Source organism: Chinchilla lanigera, unplaced genomic scaffold, assembly GCF_000276665.1.
Source record: "Chinchilla lanigera isolate Chin_1 unplaced genomic scaffold, ChiLan1.0 scaffold00024, whole genome shotgun sequence".
Lineage (NCBI taxonomy): Eukaryota > Metazoa > Chordata > Mammalia > Rodentia > Chinchillidae > Chinchilla > Chinchilla lanigera.
In genome coordinates, this window is record NW_004955425.1 from 21,030,564 (window position 1) to 21,054,013 (window position 23,450).

Sequence of the window (23,450 nt, forward strand, 5' to 3'; positions counted from 1 at the left end):
CTTGAGGCAAGTTCGAGGACAACATGAACTGCTCTGTCTCAAAAAAAAAGCAAAAAAAAAAAAAAAAATTTTTTTTTAAAGATCCCATTCAAATAACAATTATATTTAGAAAAAACTATCATTTTCATATCTCAGACTCGAGGTGCATTTTAAATGTTGAACAAAAGGAATGTTGGAGAATGCTGTACACCGTAGGGCCTACAATTAACAGTGCAATCTTCTACACTTTGCTAAGAGAGCACTTATTGTGTAGTTCAATGGCAGAGCACTTTCTTAGCATGCATGATCTTCCTGCATTAGGCCGAGGCAGGAAGATCAAAAGTTTGAACCTAGCCGAGGTAACTTTCCAATTTAGCAAGACCCTGTCTCAAAAAGGGCTTAGGATGTAACTCATAGTGAAGGCCCTGGCTTCCATCATTGGTACCACTTACATTTTTTAGGATCATATAATCATTAAATAATGCTTTCTCTGCAGACATAAACAAAACAAGAAAAGAGAGTGTAAGGAAAGTTTTGGAAGTGTAGATACATTTATATGATTAATAGTCATGATAGTGTGATAGAGTCTCCAAACACATTAAGTTGTATACATTAAATATCTATAGCTTTATGTCAGTCATATCTCAATGACGTATTTTGTGAAAGAATCATGCTGTTTAAAAGTTTAAAAGCTATACATGGTAACACATGTCGATAATCCCAGCACTTGGGAGGGTGACGCAGGAGGATCACTTTAAGTTCGACGCCAGCCTGGACTACATAGTGAGACTGTGTCTCAAAACACCAAAAATAAATAAATAAATAAATAAAAGTTTGAGAAACATAGGTTCAAAGCATTGCTAGAAGACAACAAGGTATAGGCTAGATAGGGTCCTTTTGATAAATCTCTACACATGCGCTCATTCCAGACTTGATGTAAATACCACCAGGTACCTAGTGTGCATAGTACTTAGGAGACTTCATCTGATACTGTGTCTCTAGAAAGAACTGTGATTTTATGCTAATACAAATTTCAGAGTTGTCTTAACTGGACTGAAGTAAATAGAAACGTGTTACATAACTTCTTACATGGTGACATTCCAATAACATGTTGTAAATTTATTATTTTTGTAGGATGGTTTCTGGAAACTTACACCAGAATTAGGCCAAATATTAAACCTTAACACACATGTTTTACATGCCTTTCTTGAACAAAAAGGGATTCGCTCTCTAGGTAAGTTGCCTGCTAAAATTCACTTAAATGATGACTCATTCAAGTCATCATTTTTATTCATGTTTCCCCTCATCACAAGCATGCTACTAGTTATATTACATTATTTTGTAAACTAGTGGGTTCATGTAACGATTATGTTTTTTTAACTTTTTTCTTTTTATTTGTACGTTTTGTTTGTGGTTATTTGTTGTTACTGTTGTTTTGAGACAAGGTCTTACCGTGTAGTGCAGACTGGCCTTGAACTTACTTGTGTAGCCCAGGCTGGCCTCAAACTCACTGACCCTCCTGCCTCAGCCTTGGTGTGTGCCGCCACGCCCAGCTGGCATGTTTTAGATATATGCAGTGATAGCATTCATTACAGAGAATTTGTACCTATGCATGGTAGATATTGCTGCTTCTTTTTTTCCTATTCCCCCCTCTCCTTTCAGCCCTTCTTCCCCTCTTTATTTAAAAAATCTTTGTTTTGTTTTTTTCCTTCTATTATTTTCTTTCTCTTGTCCCCCTGCCCCCAATTCCTTTTCTCATTTGAACATTTTCTTCCCATTTCCCCATATCTGTCACACATTTTGGTCCTCATGTAACTGTCCGTTTTTCACACCAGAGAAATCCTGCTGTATTTACATTTATTCATTTAATTTATTTCCAATTTAATTCACTTACAAGTATGGGCTCAAGGTGCATCCACTTACCCAAAAATGTCTCAAGCTTTTCTCTCTCTCCTTCCTTCCTTTCTTCCTTTCTTTTTCTTTCTTTCTTCCTTTGTTCCTTCCTTCCTTCCTTTCTTGGAGACAGGGTCTCACTATGTATTTCAGGCTGGTTTTGAATTCATTACGTACCCTGGATTGACCTCGAACTTGCAGCAATCCTCCTGCCTCATCCTCCCATGTGCTGGGAGCTTATTCTTCCTTATGGCAGAGTTCTACTCCATTATTTAAAGACCTCCACATCTTTATCCATTCATTGGTTGATGGGCACTTGAGCTGTTTCCCAGATTTAGCTGGGAAACTGTGCTGCTGTAAACATGGGTGTGCATGTGTTACCATGGTATTCTGCTTTTAATTCTTTTGGAAAGATACCAAAAGGGCAATAGCTGTGCCTCTTGTTTTAGTATTTTGAGGAATCTCCCCTGATTTCCACAGTGGTTTCACCAGTCTGTGCTACCACCAACAGTTGGAGAAGGATTCCTTTTTCCCCACAGCCCCACCAGCATTTGTTATTGTTTGATTTCTTAATGATAGCCATTCTTTCTGGAGTGAGATAGAATCTCAGTGTCGTTTTAATTTGCATCTCTCAAATAACCAGTGATGTTGAACATTTTCTCATACATTTATTTGCCATTTTTACTTCTTCATCTGAGAAGTGTTTATTCGTTTATGAGGCCCATTTTTGGGTTGGGTCTTTAAATTTTGACTTCTTTATAGTCTTGTTTTGTTCTGTGTTTGGTTTTTTGAGACAAGGTCTTGCGATATAGTTCAGGCTGGCCTGGAATTCACTGTGAAGCTTGGGCTGGCCTCAAACTCACAGCGATCGTCCTGCCGCAGCTACCTAAGTACTGGAATTATAGGCATGTGCCACAATGCCTGGCTCGATTTATGTGATAATTATGAAAGTTAAATATAAATTGAATCAATATTAAGCTAGGTGCAATAGTGCATACCTCAAATCCCAATTCCTTGGGAGCCTCAAAATTTTGAGGCCAACCTTGACAACTTATTAAAACCCTGTCTTTGCTTTTCTTTATTTTTTTATCCTTTTGAGCCAGGGTCTCACATGCAGTTCAGGCTGGCCTTGAGCTCACGTTGTAGCCCAGGCTGGCCTCGAACTCACAACAATCCTCCTGCCTCAGCCCCCTGAGTGCTGGGATTACAGGCGTGCGCCACCACGCCCCACTCAAAACCCTGTCTAAAAGTAAAAATAAAAGTGGCTAGGGGTGTAGCTCAGAGAGAGAGCTCCACTGGGTTCAGTAGCCTGCACTGTAGAGAAGGAGAAGCAGAGGGAAAGGGAGGGCGAGGAGAGGAAGGAAAGTGAAGCTGAGCGTGTGCCTGTGATCTCAGCGCTCTGGGAGACTGAAGCGGCAATCACAAGCTCAAGCACAGTCTGGGCAACTTAGTAATTGAGTGAGATCCTGTCTAAAAGATTGTTTAAAGGGGCTAGGAATGTAGCTCAGCGCTAAAGCCCTGGTTCAACTCCCAATACTGAAAAAATAAATAAATAAAAGGAAAGAAATTGTATCGAATTATATTTGTGAACCATGAAATGGAATAGGGGACTAGTTTCTAGTCATATTTTTATCGCTAGATAGGATGGTCTGTGTGCTAGTTTATTAACATACGCAGCTGGCATTAATTCCTGGAGGAAAACCCAAAACTGATCTTAGCACAATGAGAGATGACCTTCTTGCTTCATCGTAAACAGGGATCATCGGAGAAGCTGCCTCTGTACGGGCATGTGGAGCCCTGGGCTGGGTTTGCGGCTGAGCAGTAGAACCCTTTGCTAGCAACAGTAAGGCCCTGAATCTGAGTCCCAACTGCTAAAATAGAAAGAGAGAGAGACTGTGGCACCTTACGTACTGTGGAACTTCCAGCTCATGGTACGGCTTTGCAATCAACCTAGGGGTCCTAGAAGTGTAGCTCAAAGGCAGAGCAGGTGATTAGCATCGTAAAGGCCCTGGGTTCTATAAAAGTAACCAGTAAATAAATAAAAGTAAACTAATGAAAGGAGAAAAATTCTGCCATGGCATCATCTACCTGATAGGCAGGAGGAAGGAGGAAATGTAGCAAAACTAGTCATAGAGCCCCACAGGCATGAGGAGGCTGGAATGTCCTGCGAGCTCTGTGCCCGCAGAAGAGCACCACTGAGGGCCTGGCCGAGCTCTGCCCGGTCTCCTTGTCCGACCTTTGGGTCTGCCTCTTACTGTAACAACAGAGGAGATGGATGAAGAGGTCCTGGACATCCCTAAACCAGCAATGGTTTGAAGGTGAAATGCTAGCCCTGGGGTAAGAGGGTTGTTTTTTGGTGTTTTGTTGTGAGACAGTCTTGCTATGTTGCCCAGACTGGTCTCAAACCCCTGGGCTCAAGTGACCCTCCTACCTCAGTCTTCTTAATCACTGGGACTACAGACACATACCACTGTGCCTAGCCAGTGTGTGTGTGTTTGGTTTGGTTTTCTTAAAGTGAACATTATGAAACTAGTAGTCAGCACCAATGGCAATATAAGCAGCCATGTCTGAGCACGTGTTGTCACCTCTGAAAGCCAGAGTTCTCATGCTTGTATTAGACTAATGATGTAAGAGTTCTTGTCTGACCCTCTCACAGTTATTAACTCTGGACAGAGTATTTTAAAAATTACTTCTTGGCTGGGAGAGCAATGAGAAACAGGCAGAAACCAGAGCGAACACCATCTTAAGAGAAGCCAACTAGATCAGCTCCACATTTACATAGTATCATTCTTCATATTCAGTACAGCATGAAAGTTTAACAGCATGTGAGGAAGTAGGAAAATATATCTTAGAACCTAGAAGAGGGGCTGGGGATTTAGCTTAGTGGCACAGCGCCTGCCTGGAAAGCACAGGTCGTGAGTTCAATCCCCGGTACTGGAAGAAAAACAAACAAACAAAGAAAAAAAATAGAACTTAGAGGAAAATGGTCTATAGATGTTCACCCAAGATGACTCAGATGTTGGAATTAGGAGATACGGACTTGGAAATTGCTGCTATATGTATAATGAAGGATTTACCAAAAAAGGACAAAATGGATAAGCAATTAGATGAATCTCAGCAAATAGCTGTAGATTATAAATCAGAATCAGCTGAAAATTCTGGTACTATAAAATAATATGTCTGTAATTAAAAGGTCATTGGATAGGCTTAAAAGTAAATGGGTCATGTAACTCAAATTATAATATAATTTTCTCAATAAAAATTATGCACACTAAAAGACAAAAAAATTAGAATGAAAAAAAGAACCAGAGCATCTAAGACCAGAGAGAAGAGACCCACAGGTTTAACATTTGTTTACTTGGGACTCCAAATGGTGGAAGAAAATTACATATTTGAATAAACAATGACTGCAGTTTTTCTACAATTGATAAAAGGTGTCAGCTTACACATCCAGGAAACTCAGTAGAATTCTGAACAGCTTAAATACAAAAAGATAATGTTTAGGTAGACCAGAGTCAGACTGCTAAAAACCAAACATAACTTTTTTAAAGATAAATCTAAAAAGTAGCCAGAGAAAAAGCATACATTACAATCAAGAGAATGTGTGTGGGATAGTTTATTTTATAGAATGGAGCATTGCCTGAATCTAGCATCAAAAGTATAGCAAATTAAGATCTTTGAACTGAAAAAGGGGAACACTGTAGTAATTTTATATTACTTCACATCAGAGATAATGAAAGTTAAAAGACAGTGGGTTTTTTTCCTGCCACCAACCATTTTATTTAGTATACACTAGAATGTAAATATATAACAATATATCCTTTCTTATCACAGGTAGTTTTTGCATAACAAACTTGTGGCTGACATCTTAAATAGCAAAAGAAAAACTGAAATCTGTAAGTTATCACAAAATGAGCATAGACATAGAAAAAATACATTTTATATAAATAATAAAGGACAGTTACAATGAAAATCTGTTACATTCCTCTCTAATTTAATTTTAAAGTCAACTTGTATTGTGCTGTGAGCTGCTAAGAATGCGTGAGCGCTGGACTTTCAAAAGACAGCAGTCAGACAAGGCAAGATCTCAGTGTCACGTGCTGTTCTCAGTTTTTAGCTGGAGTTGAGCTTCCTGTTGTAGTTTTCTTTGGTGGTAATTTGGCAAGATTTTCATCAAGAAATCCAGCTGTAGTGTCTGGGGATGTATCCGCACGTCTGTACTGCAGATGTGCACTGTACTCAGGAATGACTGGGAAGTGCTAGGGCGCAGCAAGCCTGGTGGTGCACCCACTGGTCAGTGTTACATTTCTGCCTACACACGCTTTTGACTCAGTGACATTATTATCTCCCATTTCCATGGCTTGGGAATAACAGCCAACTTCAAACACATTATTGGTGCCAGTGATCTTGGGTTTGGGTTCTGGACCTTCAGTGTCAGGGGTGATATTGTCTAGGTGAGCATTAATAATCAGGGCCTCTTTTCCTATTAGGTTACCTTCACCAGTCTCTACTGGCCTGGCTCCCACAAGAATGCGTGCTTTAGACAGGCTCACTGTCCCAGGTCCTACAGTTACAGCTCCGATTTCGCTTCTTACACAAATGCTCCAGGAGCAATCTTTGCACTCTCATAGCACCTTCCTAGTCTCCCTTTCTTTTGAGGCGGAATCTCACTGTGTTGCCCAGGCTGACCCAGAATTCCGGCTTAAGTAATTGTCCTGTCCCAGCCTTCTAAGAACTCCAGGCACATGTCCCTATGCCTGGCTTAATGGAATAGCTCTGTGATAGTTGATCTACTGTCTTCTATTTCTTTGCTGAAAGAAACTGTTAATGAGTCCTTGATTGGTCAATATTGCATGTCTCTATTTGTTTTCATGAGAAACCACTTTGAAGATATCAATATGTAATACAACAAGCATTGTTAATTTCCTACCACTTTGTTTGTAACTCTGTAAAAGGTTGTCTGTTAATGTTTTCCTCCTTTTATTTTTAAAATTAAAAAAAAAAAAACTAAAAGAATAGCTCTGTAAATGACTGAAGGGAAGGAAAAAACTTGTAAACTCAGAATTCTAACTCCAGTAAAAAAAAAGGATCACTGCAAGTTTGAGGCCAGCCTGGGCCGTATGGCGAGTTCAAGGTCAGCTTCGAATACATAGTAAGACCCTGTCTCAAAAAACAAACAAAAAAATTAATTTGAGATGGCTCATGGGTTTAAACTGTAAAACTGTAAAACTTCCAGGAGGAACATAGGGGAACATTTTCATAAATTAGCCCATGAAAGGCTTGGCAGTGCTGCGGGGGGGTGGGGGGGTTGTGGTCTGAGTGGGTGTGTCCCTCCAGAAGCCTCACCTTACAGTGCACCGCTCACAGTGGCGGTGTCTGGAGACAGGGCCTTGGGAGGTGACTATGGTACACGAAGCAACGGCGTGCAGTAAGCAGATACTGTATGATCCCATGTGTAGGAAGCGCCTAGAGCAGTCAGATTCGTAGCACAACAGAATAGGAGCTGCCAGGGCCTGAGAAGAGCAGGGGATGGCGAATTACTGTTTAGTAAGCAGACAGTTTTTATTGTGCAAGTTGAACTGGGTGTGGTGGCACAGATGTGTAATCACCTAATCAGCACTCTTGAGAGGCTGAGACATAGTGATTTCAAGGCCAGCTTGAACTACATAGTGACACCCTGTCTCAAAAAAAACAGAAACAAGTTATAAATTGGGCAGTAGGTAGAGGCATTTATCATCTTTTCTGTGTGCTGTAACTATTTCATAGTCAAAAAAAGTGAAATATTAAGTGGCTCTGTAATGGTACAAACAGTGCTGTACATTAGCATCTTGTATGGACATAATGATGAGTTGCCTGGGAACTATCAGGTGGTACCAGGGATTGAACCTGGAGCCTTCACACTGAGCTACATCCCAGCCTTTTCGTTTGTTTTTGAGACAAGGTCTCACTAAGCTGCTTAAATTGTCCACACTGAGCTCAAATTTGTGAACCTGCCTGCATCAACCTCCATGAATGCTGGGATTATAGGCATGAACCTAAATGCCTAGCACTAAGTTTATTTTTTATATAAAGTTTATTTATATAAATATATAAAGTTTATTTTTTATATAAAGTAATCTCATTGTATGCCACCTACAATTCCAGCACTCAGAAGGCTGAGGCTGGAGGATTGCTATGAGTTCTAGGCTAGCCTGGGCTTCAGAGTGAATTGAGGACCAGCCTCAGCTGTCACAAACCGACAAGTAACTTGAACGGCATGGCTTGTATTAAAAGATAAGATTATAACAAATTACCTTTGCAGGTACTAGTTGACTTTATTTGTGATTCTAGAATAGATAACATATGAACCAAAAATGGTTCTGAATTCTGCACCCAGCCATTTGGGCAGATTTCATTTATAGCCATCATAAAAGAAGTGACATACAGAAAATGTGAAGTGTGTAAAACAGCCCAATTGGTTCCACTCCAATCTCACTGTGACTTTGAGAAAGAGCTGGAAGTGTCACGGTGCCTGATCTGGTGAATCAGGTGGATGAGGACACACTAAGTTTTTTATGAGCCTGCCTTCCTTCGGATGGCACTCAGCAGCAGCCTTCACTGTATTTTTTATCACACTGTAAAGATACAAAGAGAATTTCTAAAACTGCTTCAGAAAGTGGAAAGAACTGGGGTAAAGTGTGTTTGAAGCAAGGTGGATAATTCAAGGGAGATTAACAGCAATATGTCTTATTGTAGTAAATTTTAAAAATATAAATTTTATGTCAGTCACATCATATATGTAAACATTTTTTTAATTTTCAATTTTGATATTTAATAAGAGTAAAATACCTTGATTTTGGTTTATAGGACTGATACCTGTAAGTACTAAGCATCAGAAATAATTTGATTATGGGGACGAAGAAGTATCTCTGGTTTGTCTGTCATAGATTTAGATTTACTCTTTTGCAGCAGCAGCATAGGAAACAAAGTTCTTTCATCATAATTCGTGTCCTTTTGGTTTTTGAAGACAGCAGGAAGCAGAGTAACTGAATTCAGTTCAGTGCCTCCAACCATCAAGATAATGTGATATGTGCATTACCAATTATCCTCATTTTGTTAAGTAGCAGGCTAATTAAGGACCTTGAAGAGTGTTAGAGAGTTTTATGATCTGCTGATGTATTATGGCATACAAGTAGTATAATTATTTAATGAAATTTTTATAAGTGGGCACAATTTGCAATGCAGAGTTTCCAACAGAAATAAAGAAGTGTTTTGCTTGTAGGTATAAAAGGAAGAGAATGTCTCTTGGACCTGATTGCCACATTGCTGGTACTACAGTTTCTTCGCACCAAGTTCCAACAAGACATAATAGTCTTCAAATCCTTGATGAAATTGGATGACCCTTCCCTTTCCAGGTGTGTATGAGTTGGTTTTGTCACTGGGACAAAAATAACTGAGATCAGCTCAGAGGAAGAAGGGTTTATTTTGGCTCACGGTTTCAGAGGCTTCAGTCTGTGGTCACTTGGCTCTGTGGTTCAGGGGCCTCTGCTGGGAGAGTGCATCATGGCATCCAGGAAGCAAAGAGGAAGTGAAAGAGGAAGGGGCCAGGGACAAAATATCCCCTTCAAGGCCCCCAGTGGCCTACTTCCTCCAACTGGGACTCATTTCCTAAATTTTCCATTTCTCATAGCTCATTAAGCACCCGTAAATGGATTAGTCCAGTTACGGGGTTGGAGCCCTCCTGATTCAATCACCTCTGAAAGGCTCACCTCTGAACACTGCTGCATTGGGAACCAACACTTGAACACATGAGTTTGTGGGGGACATTCAAATCCAAGCCATAGCCAGGTGTGGTGGCACACACCTTGTAACCCCAGTTCTGAGGCAAGTAGATTGTGCATTCAAAGCCAGCCTGGGCCACATAGTAACCTCCTGTCTTCTCAGCCACCCCCTAAATCCAAACCATAACACAAGTAGCTTCAACTGTAATAATAAGCAACTCACAAAGGTAATAATGATAAAAAGCAATGCATAGTTTCAACAGTTTTTTAAATAAACCTTACAAGAAGCTACATGGAATTATTCACATGTATATTGTTTTGCAAGGACAAAGAGAGTTTGTTCCTGGGTGAGAGCTTGCCCACCGATCCTGTGGTCGGCGAGGCTGACATGGCATTTTTGCCTCTGGCTGCACAGGCTATGGTCTCAGGTACCTTCTTTGCAGCCCTGGAGCCCAGCTGTCCTGGCTCCTGCTGTGATGCTGTGATCTTACGCATCTCGGAAGAACCACAGTATGATTACAGGGACCAGCTGTAGGTACTTCTATTTAGATATTTTCTAACTATGATAGCTATTAGAACACATGTTTGTAGCTTTGAACTTTCTCTTTTATTTTTATTTTTTTGATGGAGTTTTATGTGTTGCCCAGGCTGGCCTTAACTCCTGGGCCCAGGTGATCCTCTTGCCTCAGCCTCCCTAATAGCTGGCACTGCAGATGCATAGCACCACGCCTGGCTCTGGTCCTGTTCAACTTATGAACTGTAATATTATAAAACATTGGTTTTTACAAATGAGAAAGAACGCTGTTGCTATCTTACAGTTGTGAGAGCAAAATATGTTAGCACATTAATAAGTAAAACAATACTTAAGTAGCTTTTGTTTATTGCATAATTTAAATTTTTTTTACTTTTTATGTTTCATGATGTATGCAACATTAGTATCGTATTATATTACATGGGAGTACATCAGGAAAGTTTTCTAACTACTGAGATGATTGATTATAAAGCTTAGGGGCAGCTGGACATGTGCACTGCACCCGGGCTGAAGCAGAAGGATCCCAAGTCCAAGCTCAGCCCTGACCACTCAGAAGCGAAATTAAACCCTGTTTAAACCTGTGTGTGTGTGTGTCCCGGGGATGCACCTCAGTGTAAAGGCCCTGGGTTAAATTCCCAGTACCAGCAAAAAACAAAACATAAAAACCTCCGAGCAGACAAAATAATGAAAATAATTTCAGCAAAGATAATAAAATAGCATGTAATGTTTGTTGACTTGAGTGCATCCTTAGAAAAGTGAATGTAACAAAAACCCAAGACAGTTTGGGAAATTGTATGCTTTCCAGCAAATACATGTGATTTTATTTTATTTTTCTTTCTTTCTTCCTCGCTTCTATCTTTCTTTCCCTTCTTTTTTCCCTTATTTTTGTAGAGGCTTGGTGGTACTAGGGACCAAACTCAGGGCCTTGCACAGGCCAAGAAGTGCTCTATCACTAAGCTACAACCTTAGCCCCTTGTGTGAATTTCTAAAGAGCCCTGAGTGTTATGGCTTGTGTCTAGATGTCCCCCAGAAGCCTCAAGCAGTCATAGGTGGGGCTTTTCAGAGGTGGCTGGATCTAGAGTGTGTGATGCTGGAATCAGGGGTGTGTATATCAGTCCACTGACTGGTTTGGCTCAGTTCTGGGAGTATATAATGGGAAGGCCCATCCTAGGTGTGAGTGCTTCCTACCCTGAGGGCCTGTAGCCTGGGTAGAACATAAGAGACAGGAAGACGGCTGCTGTCCTCACTTGCTGCTTTTACTGCCTTCTGCCTGTGAAGCCCTTGTACCACGCCACCCTGCCTTGGAACCGCCCAATTATGGACTGAAACCCGTACAGACAGTGAGCCAAAATAATCACCTTCCTTCCTTTAACTTTGGGTGCTGGGTATTTTGTCTCAGCAATGAGAGAAGTAACTAAGACATCCTCTTTTGTAAATTATATTAAATGTTATAAAAAGCCAGGCAAAGCCAGGTGTGGTAGTGTAGAACTGGATCCTAGCACTTTGGAGGCTGAGGCAGGAGGATTGCTGCAAGTTTAAGGCCAGCCTAAGCTACATAAAATGAGTTCAAAGCCAGCCTGAACTACAGTCATCCCTTGCTATATCACGATTCACTTAATGCGGCTTCACTGTATCGTGGTTTTTAAAACAAATATATCTAATTCTGCATTGCAGAGTTTTCACTATATCACAGGATTTTGTGGTATATAGGTATTTATATATTACTTATGATTTTAATTATTTTTGCTTAAAATTTTAAAACTATAACAATATTAAAAATGTTAATTCAAACATATTAGAAGAATATTAAATGGAAATAAAATACTGTACAGTACGGTATTTCATCAGCGCATGAATACTGTACTGTACACAATGGAAATGCAGTATGCCCTACCACTGCCCGAGCCTGGCAGAGCCACCTGGCCAGGTGAGCCGACCCGCGTGGGAGGTGCAGCTTACGGATGAGGAGGGCGCCGCCCGCCCGTGCTAGGAGTGGCCGGCCAGTGGTGTGGGTCGCACTGGACTTGGCTCGGCTCGGCTGGGCTGCAGCTCCACTCAGTCCTGCGCATCCCACTCCCAGGCCCGCTTCCGCCCTCCGTCCCCACCTGCCCCGTCCTGCCTCCTGCCCTCAGAGCTGAGACTCGGATTCACCGGGGTCCCCAGGCACGGCCCCAGCTGGAAGCTGAGCCTTTGGGAAGAAGGGTCTCCCTGGGAAGGCACGCAGGACTGGGAAGGGTTTACAGGTGTGTGGGAAGGGTTTGTAACAGATTAAAAAATATATAAATAATAAAATAAATACGACGCTGCTACTTCGCAGATTTTCACCTATTGCGGGGGGGTCTCTGGAACGTAACTCCCGCGATAGGTGAGGGATAACTATATATAACAAGATTCTATCTCAAAAAACAAAAGCAAAACAAAATAAAAAGCTGGGCATGGTGGTATACTCCTGTAACCTGAGCACTCCTGGAGGCTGAGGCAGGAGGATTGGAAGTTGGAGTCCAGGTTGGGCAACTTAGTAACTCACTGAGACCATGTCTCAAAATAAAACATAAAATGGATTGGGGAATGTAGTTTGTGAAGGCCCTGGGTTCAATTTCTCATACTAGGAAAAAAAAAAACCATTTGGGTTTTTAACCCTTAGTTAAGGCCAACTAAAATAAGGAAAGGCCAACTAATTAGTCAAATACTAAAGTTTTATTCCTTTCAGTACTTAGTAACTACATGAAGATTAATAATTACTGGGAAACATCAGTATTGTAGCCATTGTCATTATTTAGTATCCTCATTCAACTGACATCCATTGAGTACTGACTCTCTGTCAGACTGTTAACGTGTGTTAAATTTATGAGTTTTGTTAATCTCCATGAGAAACCATCAGACCCCACATTATTATCACAACTGAGGAAGCAGAGCCTCGCAGTGTTGAAGGAAGGCGGCAATATATCATACAGTCCAGTGAGGACTCGTGCCCAGCTCTCACCCCGAGACTGGGTGGTGACCCTTTCCCAGAGCACAGGAAAACCTTGGCAAGATGAAGAGGAATTGTTCAACTCTGCGTGCCCCATAGCATTTTCTTAAAGACTGTGGTGTAAGTTGCCATGTCCTCACTAACTAGTTCTTCCAGATGCCAAAGCAAGTTAGGAAGTAGCTGGTTAACATTAATGAAAGAGTTTGGAAGTTTTGTGAGTCTTGGATAGACTTGGATATTTGAGTTATAACAGTTCAACACTTTTGTGGACACAAACTTGACACTTGTATGTCGCACGCATTTTACTACTGAATTGCTCCTGGTTTGCATGACACAGAGAAGTAGATGCCATTTCCTTGGGTGACTCTTCAGTGTTCTGAAAGTAACTCAGCAATTTGTGAGTTCCTGGTATGATAGGAGGAGAGAGAAACAGAGGCCTCATTTGTGAAACAGTATTTTAAGTTTGTGCTTGAAAAACGAATGCCAACAAAGAAAAGCCCAAGTCCTGATGAATTCACTGTTGAATTTTACAAGAAATTTAGAGAAGGACTAATGCCACTAATGCTGAAACTCTTTAATGAAATTGAAAAGGAAACAGTACTTGCAAAATCATTCCTGGAAGCAAGTATTACCCTGATACCAAAACCGGAGAATAACCCAACCAAAAAAGAAAATGATAGGTCAATCTCCGTAATGAACATAGATGCAGAATCTTCAATAAGATACTGGCAAACAGAATGCAGCAAATTATTAAGAAGATTATACACCATGACCAATAGGATTCATCCTAGGGATGAAGGGATGGTTCAACATATGCAAATCAGTAAATATAATATACCACATCAACAGAGCCAAACACAAAAATCACATGATTATCTCGGTAGATGCAGAAGAAGCATTTGACAGAGTCCACATTCATGATAAAAACTCTATGGAAAATAGGAATCGATGGTCTTTATCTCAATCTGATAAAAGCCATGTATGACAGACCAACAGCCAGCATCATACTAAATGGACAAAAACTGAAAGCTTTCACTCTAACATCAGGAAGATATCCCCTGTTCTTGGGTAGGAAAAACCACTGTAGTGAAAATGGCCATACTTCCCAAATTGTTATACAGATTTCATGCAATCCCAATCAAAATGCCAATAGCATATCACACAGAATTAGAGAAAATATTCCTAAAATCCATTTGGACCCAGAAGAGGCCTGGAATAGCAAAAGCAATCTGGGCAACAAAGGCAAGTCAGAAAGCATCACAATCCTTGACTTGAAGTTTTTGTTACAAAGGTACTATTATAAACACAACATGGTACTGGAAAAAAAAAAACAGATTCCAGGACCAAGGGAACAGATTAGAAGATGCAGAAGAAACTCCAAACATACTCAGCCACCTTACCTTTGACAAAGAAGCCAAACACCTTCATTGGAAAAAAGATAGCCTCTTTAATAAATGGAGCTGGCAAAGCTGGCTCTCCACATGCCAAAGATTAAAACTACACCCATATCTTTCACTGTGCACTAAACTAAAATCAAAATGAATCAAAGATCTAAATATTAAAACAGATACACTAAATCTGGTGGAAGATAGGATAGGTAGAACTCTAGAAGACATTAGTGTAGATAAAGCCTTTATGAACAAAACCCTGATCACATAGGAACTATTACAGAGAATTAACAACTGGGATCTCATCTTGTCAAAAAGCTTTTGCACAGCAAAAGAAACCACCAACAGAGTGAAAAGACAACCCAAAGAATGGGAAAAAATTTTGGCAGCTGTTCCTCAGACAAAGGACTAATATCTAATATCTAGAATATATAAATTACAAATATCAGACCCCCCAAACTTAAAGACCTAATCCAAAAATGGGCATCCAAAATGAATAGATGCTCCTCAGACAAAGAAGTAGAAATGGCAAATAAATATATGAAAAACTTTTCAACATCACTCGTCAATGTCTTGGTTACTTTTCTCTTATTGCTGAGACAAAATACCTGACACCCAGAATTAAGGAAAAAAAGGTTTATTTAGCTCAGAGTCTGTGGAGGTTTCAGTCCATACTCGGATGGCTTTAAGGCAGAGTGGCACATGGCAAAGGGCAACAGTTCATGGCCATGTAAGATAGCAAAAGCAGCAAGAGCAAAAGGGAGGAGTGGCAGCAAGCAGCCTCTTCCTCTTCCTTACATATGCAAAACTAGCCCCCCCTCCCCCGCCCCAGGGCAGATGTAGCATTCACACCCATAATCTCAGCATTGGATCCTGGATCAGTCATAAACTCTAAAAGCCTGCCTCATGACTGCATGAGGCTTTAGGGGGACATCCAGACACAAACCATAACATCATTCAAGAGATACAAATTAAAACAACTCTGAGATTTCATCTCCCTTCAGAAGCAATGCCTGTTGTCAATAAATCAACCTGGACATGGTGGTGTAAACCTATAATCACAGCACTTGGAAGGCTGAGGCAGGAGGATCACCATGAGTTCAAGGCCAGCCTGAACTGCATAGTGGGTTGAAGGCCAGTGTGAACTGCATAGCAAGACCCTGTCTCCAAAAAAGTAAAATTAAATCAGTAAATAAGAAAGAATGGAAAGAAAGAAAAAAGGAAATGTAAGAAAAGAAAGTGTATCTTTCTTTAAAGAAAAGAAAAGAAACCAATACAAATGGTGGCAGACCTTGTCATTGACAGAGGTGCCAAATACCTTCACTGCAAGCAAGATAGCCTCTTTAATAAATGGTCAGTTGAGAGATGCAAATTAAAACAATGCTGCGATTCTATCTTGCTCCACAAAGAATGTCTATTACCAAGAAATCAACTAATAACAAATGCTGGCAGTGCTGTACAGAAAAAGGAACCCTTCTTCATTGGTGGGAGTGTAGACTGATGCAACCACTGTTGAAATTAGTATGGAGATTCCTCAGAAAACCAAAACTAAAACTAGAGGTTCTATTCGACTCAGCTATTCCCTTCTTGGTATCTTCCCAGAAGAAGTAAAAGCATCATATCACAGTGATATATGCACACCCATGTTTAGAGTGGCACAGTTTGTAATAGCTAAATCTTGGAAACAATCCACACCCATTAACCAGTGAATGGTTAAGATGTGGATTTTTCTTTTTCTTTTTGAAGATGTACTTTTTTCTTGCAATGGAATACTACCCTGCCACAAAGGAGGATAAGCTTGAGACGTTTCTAGCTAAATGGATGTACTTTGAGACCATACTCTTAAGTGAAATAAATTGGACACATGTATTTAAATACTTCATTATTTTTCTGGTGTGAGAAATCAAAAGTATAAATAAGAACCAAGATATATAATAGATATTGGGAAATGGGAAAAAGTGTTTCAATGGGGAGGGGGCCAAATGAGGGAGAAGAGGGGAAGGAAGGGACAAGGAAAAAGAAAGAATAGAAAGAAAAAATGGAAACAAAGCTTTTGTAAATAAGGAGGGGAGCAGGGTGGGAGGGGGATGGGGAAAAGGAATTAAGATGTATCGGGTACATGTGCAAATTCCCTATGATGAATATTATTATTATGTATATCTAAAGTGTATCCATAAAATAAAAAATGAATAAATTTAAAAAAAATAACCAGGAGAAGCTTGAGTCCTGCAAGCAGCAGGGGCAGCGGGGGAGGGGAGGGGAGGTGTGCAGTGGGAGGTGGTGACTCACAGACTTGAAAATGTATTGCACCTGCTCAGATCTCTGTGTCAGATGAAAGAACTTTGCCAATATGTCAGGTGACTTGCTTTTATTAAATGTCTTCATCTCTGACAGTTATTTTGTTTGACATGATGTGATGAGCGTAATACCATTTTATAGTTCACACGTGCTTACATTCTGAAATCAGCACAAGCATTTAACTTTTTTCCATCTAGGAATATTCCCTGGGACTTCGAGGCAATAAAGAAAGCAAGTGAGTGGGTCAGAAGAATGGAGGGACAATATCCATCCATCTGTCAACGGCTTGAGCTGGGTGAAAACTGGGACTTGGCCACTAAGCACCTCCTGGGAATTCAGCCGCCAGCCAGCACTTCTCCTCTGCACAGAGTTCTGTATTCTGATCAAGCCTGAATCCAATGAAATTATATTTTAAACTTTTCTCATGCTTCTGTGTCCTAAACATAATCAAATATAACTAGGTACTTACAATAGCATTTAATTGTGATTTTATTCAGTGCAGCAATCAGTGCCTTTACTGTAAAGTAAATGGAAACAATTGACTCTTTTACTCAACTAAAAAAATAAATGAAGATGACCATATTGGAGATTTTGTATTTCAGTGTTTTAAGGTGTGGGGAGATATCTGATGGTCCTGGGCCTTAATTACCTCTCATTCCAGGAGTCTGGTGGTGAACTTACGGGCTGGGAAGAAGCCAGGCCTCTGGCTGGTGGTGGCCCAGGCCTTGGACAGCAAGTCTGTGGGCCACAGTGTGCCTTCTCCCGGCCGCGGTCCTCTGTCTGCAGACCCCTTGCTGCATGGCTTGCTGCTTAAGAGAAATGTGGTGTCCAGAGCAGGTCTTGAGTCAATCTTGCTTTACTGTCACCATCTAAAACTCATTGCCAAACCCAAAGCCCTCTGTATTTTTGCTCTCTTCTTGTTTTGTAGTTTCGCATTTTATGTTTTGGTGTATGATTTTCGGGGGGTGAGCAGGATGGAGTCTCTCTGTGTTTTCCTGCTTTTGCCTCCCAAGAAGTGGGGAGCGGCCTAGCTGTGACTCATTCTGAATTGCAGTTTATGAAAGGAAGAAGGTTGCTTCCAGCCTTCCTCCACTGCAGGCCATTCCCAGAGGGCGGAGGCAGGGCGTTGTTCTTTCACCATAGTTGCGCCAAAGGCCCGAAGGTTACGTGCTGGCCCCACCAGCAGGCACAGAGACACCAGCTGCGCATAGCTGAGTTGCTCGTATGGTACGCCCCAGCCAGCATTTCTCCTACACCGGAAGGCTAGGAAAGTATAGTTGTGGAAAGATACTCCTGAGCTTGGTGTTTGGGGTGGGCGTTGCTCACTGGCCTTCTGTGTGGATTTGCAGGGTTTGACTCTGCCTAGCTCTCCAGCTAGAGCGATGTGAAGGTTTGGGATGTAAGTGAAGCTCAAACTCTGCTTCTCTTACACTTCCACTTGACTCCCCTCCCCCACACCAAGCAAGCCGTGTTGCCACAACAGTGCCAGCGGGGGTGGGCAGGGGGCCTTGCCTCAGCTCAGTTCTCACGCTGTACCTGCAGATAACATCAGGTCAGCTGAGGCTGAGGACTTGGTCCCCACGACCCTGCAGTTCAGAGGCCAGCCAGTTCAGAGCCCCCAGGTCGTTTCACCTGCACTTCCCATTGACTGCTATTAGGTTTCCCACACCCCTTTCTTGGGGTCAACTAATTTGCTAGTGTGGCTCGAAGAACTCAGTCATAGTTACTGGTTTATTATTTAGTTTACTGTATCATTGTTATAAAGTATATTATTGTTGGAGTCCTAGGCTAGAGGGGCACCTGGGTTTAGAAAGTCTCAACATATCAGGAGCCTGGTATTTGTTTTGGGGGCCTTTTGCCCCAAAAACAAAACAGGAAAAGTGATGGTTGCTGGGCATGGTGGCACACACCTGCAGTCCCAGTCCTCTGAGTGGTTGAAGCAAAAGGACCACAAGTTCAAGCCCAGCCTGGACAACTTAGCAACTTAGACAGAGACCCTGACTGGGTGAGGGGACTGAGGACGTCACTCTGTGCTAAGGCCCCTGGGTTCATTCTCTAGTGAGGGAGACAGGCACAATTGAATTGCCAAAACTAAAACAAGGATATAAAAATTCTAAATAACACAATATCAGCCAAAGAAATTGAAAATGTAGTTAAAAATTAACCAACAAAAAAAGTCCAGGCCCTGACAGACTCATTGTTGAATTCTACAAGAAATTTAAAGAAAAACTAAATGCCACTAATGCAAGCTTTTTAAGGAAGTTGAAAGGGAAGCAGTAATTCCAAAATAATTCCTGGAAACAAGTATTACTTTGATTTCCAAAACCAGAGAAGAACCCAACCAAAAAAGAAAACGATAGACCACTCTCCATAATGAAATACATGCAAAAATCCTCAACAAGATACTGGCAAACAGAATGCAGCCAGTCATCAAGAAGGTTATACACCATGACCAATAGGATTCATCCCAGGGATGAAGGGATGGTTCAACATATGCAAATAAATACATGTAATACACCATATTAACAGAACCAAAGACAAAAATCACATGATCATCTTAATAGATGCAAAAAAAGCATTTGACAAAGTCCAACACACATTCATTATTTAAAAAAAACTATGAAAAATTAGAATAGATGATCTTAAATCTGATAAAAAGCCATCTATGGCAAATGAACAGCTAACATCACAGTAAATGATTAAAAACAAAGCTTTCACTCTAACATTAGGACAAAGATAACGATGTCCACTATCACCACTCCTATGCAAGATAGTCCTGGAAACATTAACCAGAGCAATTAGACAAGAGAAAAAAAAAAGGAAGAAGGATGACAGAGGAAGAAAACTTACCATTATTTGGAGATGACTTGCTACTCTACATAGAAGATGCCAAAAGCTCCACCAAAAGACTTGTAGGTTTGAAAACCAAGTTCAGTAGTGTAACTGGATACAAAGTCAACAAAGTCAAAGTGAGAAAAATCAATTGCATTCCTACGCACAAGCAAGAAAGTCACAGAAATTAGGAATACCACACCCTTCACAATAGCATACAACAAAATGAAATACTTAGGAATTAACCTAATGAAGTAAAAGATCTATATATTGAAAATTACAGTACTCAAAAAGGAAATCAAAGAGGATATCAGAAAATGGGAAAATCTCCCTTGCTCATGGATAGGAAGAAGCAAAACAGTGAAAATGGCCCTACTTCCAAAACAGTTATACAGATTTAATGCAATTCCAACCAAAATACCGTTAGTGTATCACACAACTCCACAGAACATTCCTAAAATTCATCTGGAACCAGAAGAGACACAGAATAGCAAAAGCAATTCTAGGTAAGAAAGACAAGATGGGGGAATCACAATCCCTGGCCTGAAACTATACTACAAAGCTACTGTGATAAAATCAGCACAATATTGGCAAGAAAACAGACCTAATGATCAATGGAATAGATTAGAAGATGCAGGCACAACTACAAACACAATTGTTCACCTTTTCTTTGTTAAAGAAGCTGTACACCTTCACTAGAAGAAAGACAGCCTCTTTAATAAATAGTGCTGGAAAAACTGTCTTTCCATATGCTGAAGACTAAAACTAGACTCGTATCTATCACCATGCACTAAAGTATAATCAAATTGGATCAAAGATCTAAATATTAAAATAGAAACACTAAATTTACTGGAAGAAGAAATAGGCAGAAATGTTGAAAACATAGGTGTAGGCAGAGACTTCATGAACCAGACCCAGACTATACAGGAAATTTTACAATCAACAAATGGGATCTCACCTTACTGAAAAGATTTTGCATAACAAAAGAAATTACCAATAGAGTGAAAAGACAAACCATAGAGTGTGAAAAAATTATAGCCAGTTGTCCCTCAAAGAACTTCTATCTAGAACATATAAAGAAGTGAAAAAAACCAGGCCCCCCAAATTCAAAGACCCAATACAAAAATGGGCATCTGAGATGAATACATGTGTCTCACATGAAAAAATACAAATGGCAAATAAATACATGGAAAAAATGTTCAACATCATTGGTCACTTGAGAAATGCAAAGTAAAACAACACTGAGATTCCATCTCACCCTAGAAAAAATGGCTATTATCAAGAAATCAATGAATAACAAATGCTGGCAGGGCTGTGGAGAAGGGAACCCTTGTCCACTGTTGGAAGGAGTGCAGACTGGTGCAATCACTGTAGAAATCAGTGAGGAGATTCCTTAAACTAGGATGAGAGGTCTCATTTGACCCAGCTATTCCCCTTCTGGGTATCTTCCCAGAAGAATTAAAAACATTATACCACAGTGATATATGCACATGTTTATAGCAGCACAATTTGTAATAGCTAGATCTTGGAAACAACTGGAATAGATAAAAAAAGATGTGTTCTTTTTATATAATGGAGTATTCACCATAAAGAAGGATAAACTTGAGACTTTCATAGGTAAATGGATGCAACTCAAGACCATACCAGTAAATGAAATAATCCATACCCACATGTGTAAACATCCTGTTGTCTCAATACCATGAGAAACTGAATGAGTAAGATCCATCCAAAATGTAGAATAGATACTGTGAAGTGGGAAGAAACTGTTCAAAGAAAAGAAAAACTGATGGAGGGAGGGGAAAGTCTCCCTTTGTGTTTTGTAGTTGCAAGCAGTGGTTAGTTTGTTGAAGTGGAGGAGTTGTGTTTGGAGGACTCTGCAGAAAACTTACCTTTTTAAGCTAAAGATTCCCAGTCCAAGGATTTCAAGCCCTGCATTCAGCAATTTAACCAGTTACTAGTGTAGCTGGCAATTGTCAGAAGGTGTAAGTGATTTGAGTTTCTTTCATAGATAACATATTACTAAGGTATTGTTTTATACATCTTATGGTTATATTTTTCCGCTGGATATTCAAGACCAAGTTAAGGTGAAACCTGTGTTACTCAATTTTTTGCTTTCTATCAAGGTCAGTTAAGTCTTGTCAGGATTTACCTTGGACCCATGTGTAGCACCTCTTAGTTCTTCTGTCAGGGTCAGCCACGTGGATGAGTCACAGCCATTGCTTCACCAAGTTGCTTTCTGTGAAAGCTTGAGAGACATTTCTCTCCTGTGACCCTCCTTAGGCACACTGTACAACTTTGACCTCCTTGCTCTGTGGTCCAACAGACTTCTTGGTTTGAAGACTGGGGATTCACTGAGTTATAGGATGTTGCAGCAGAGGTTCTCTTATGTCCTGGGTCCTCACTGACTTTGGAGGGCCTGAGCCAGAATACTGGCTGTCCTTCTAGCCCGTGTATCTCTCTAGGTTTTGGTCTCCAAACCTCAGTTTTTGAACATCCAGAAGAGAAGGTTAATGCCATTACATCATAATGGGAGCAGTGAGCTTAATATTATAATTTTATCTGAATATCAAGGATGTTGAAATACAATGCAGAACCATTATTTCCTGCCAACCATGGATGTTCTAGCAGTTGAATTCCTGTAGAATGTTAACAGAGAACAGTTATATAGTTTTACATGGAAAATTTGAGATCAAAAGCCATACATAATATTGTAGCATGACATTGATGATGACATTTTTGTAACACACCAATTTCCATTTTTACATAAAATAGCCTTTTTAGTCAGTCATCTCTATCTAGTACAGAAGAAGCTTTTACCTAACTTGTTGACCATTAATGCAAAGTCATTGAAGAAATGTGTGACATTGTCTGGACTGCTTAACGTCCAAGCATCTCTAAGTCTAGTGGCACATACGTAGCATATACGTCACATAAGTTTTTGTTAAAGGCAGATGTCTCAATCTGAAAGAAAAGTCTATCACCATAAACAGTCCCAGTTTTACATTTTGGAAGACCTGTACATCTGAAGGCATGAATACATTTAGTACATCACGAGGTTAATAACAACCATCATAACCATATGAAAACTTGTTTCTTAATTTAATTTTGTACCAGAGCATATCTAAATCAGAAAACCTTATTGTCTCATTTCTAGAAAACTTAATCTTTTGACAATGACCAATGTAAACTATCAAAACAATATATTTTTAATAACATTTATTGGAGTGTCTCCTGTAAGGCTATGGAGATCATTGTGGCTTCCTATTAATGAACAAAGGCTGGGATATGAGACAGCTGGCCCTGTATTCACCAGAGGGAGCCCTGACCAATAACCTCTGAAGTCCAAAGCATCCCCATTTAGTTACATTAATAATTTTTGATGACCTATGAGAAAATCAACTTTGATATTAATTTGACCAGCTGGCAATCAGGTGGAAGCATGCTTTTTAAATCTGTAAACCAAATTAAATTATGAATGAATGATCCAGAAATGCAATAGAAAAAAAAAGAGAAAAATTGTTGAGTTCAAATAAAAAACAACTGTTCACAGATAGGAGAAACAGACAAATACACAGACAATCTGCTTATAATATCAGAATACACTCAAATATACTTCTGGCCAAATTGAATTATAATGAGTCTTTTACAATTTTAGAAGTTTGTAATTATAAATAAACTAGTCAGAATTTTTTTATTTTAAAAATTAAAAAGCTGACAAAACAACATGAAGACAAAATCAAAACACACAAAAACAACAAAATGATACATGACCTCAAAACAAAATGATAGGAATTTAC

The 23,450-nt window shown here is 40.1% G+C and overlaps 1 protein-coding gene and 1 pseudogene across 1 annotated transcript in view; one reads left to right on the forward strand and one right to left on the reverse strand.

The window, feature by feature from the left end:
* The window catches only part of Parp4 (poly (ADP-ribose) polymerase family, member 4), a gene marked incomplete at its 5' end in the record, with an annotated part of 90,940 nt that extends 73,532 nt beyond the window's left edge, over positions 1 to 17,408 (forward strand). Inside the window, 3 exon segments of the mRNA XM_013514867.1 lie at positions 1,114 to 1,213; positions 9,134 to 9,266; positions 17,019 to 17,408. Of these exon segments, the coding sequence (XP_013370321.1) occupies positions 1,114 to 1,213; positions 9,134 to 9,266; positions 17,019 to 17,214 (429 nt within the window).
* LOC102012779 lies at positions 3,100 to 8,130 on the reverse strand (annotated as a pseudogene).
* Positions 17,409 to 23,450: the final 6,042 nt, after the last annotated feature.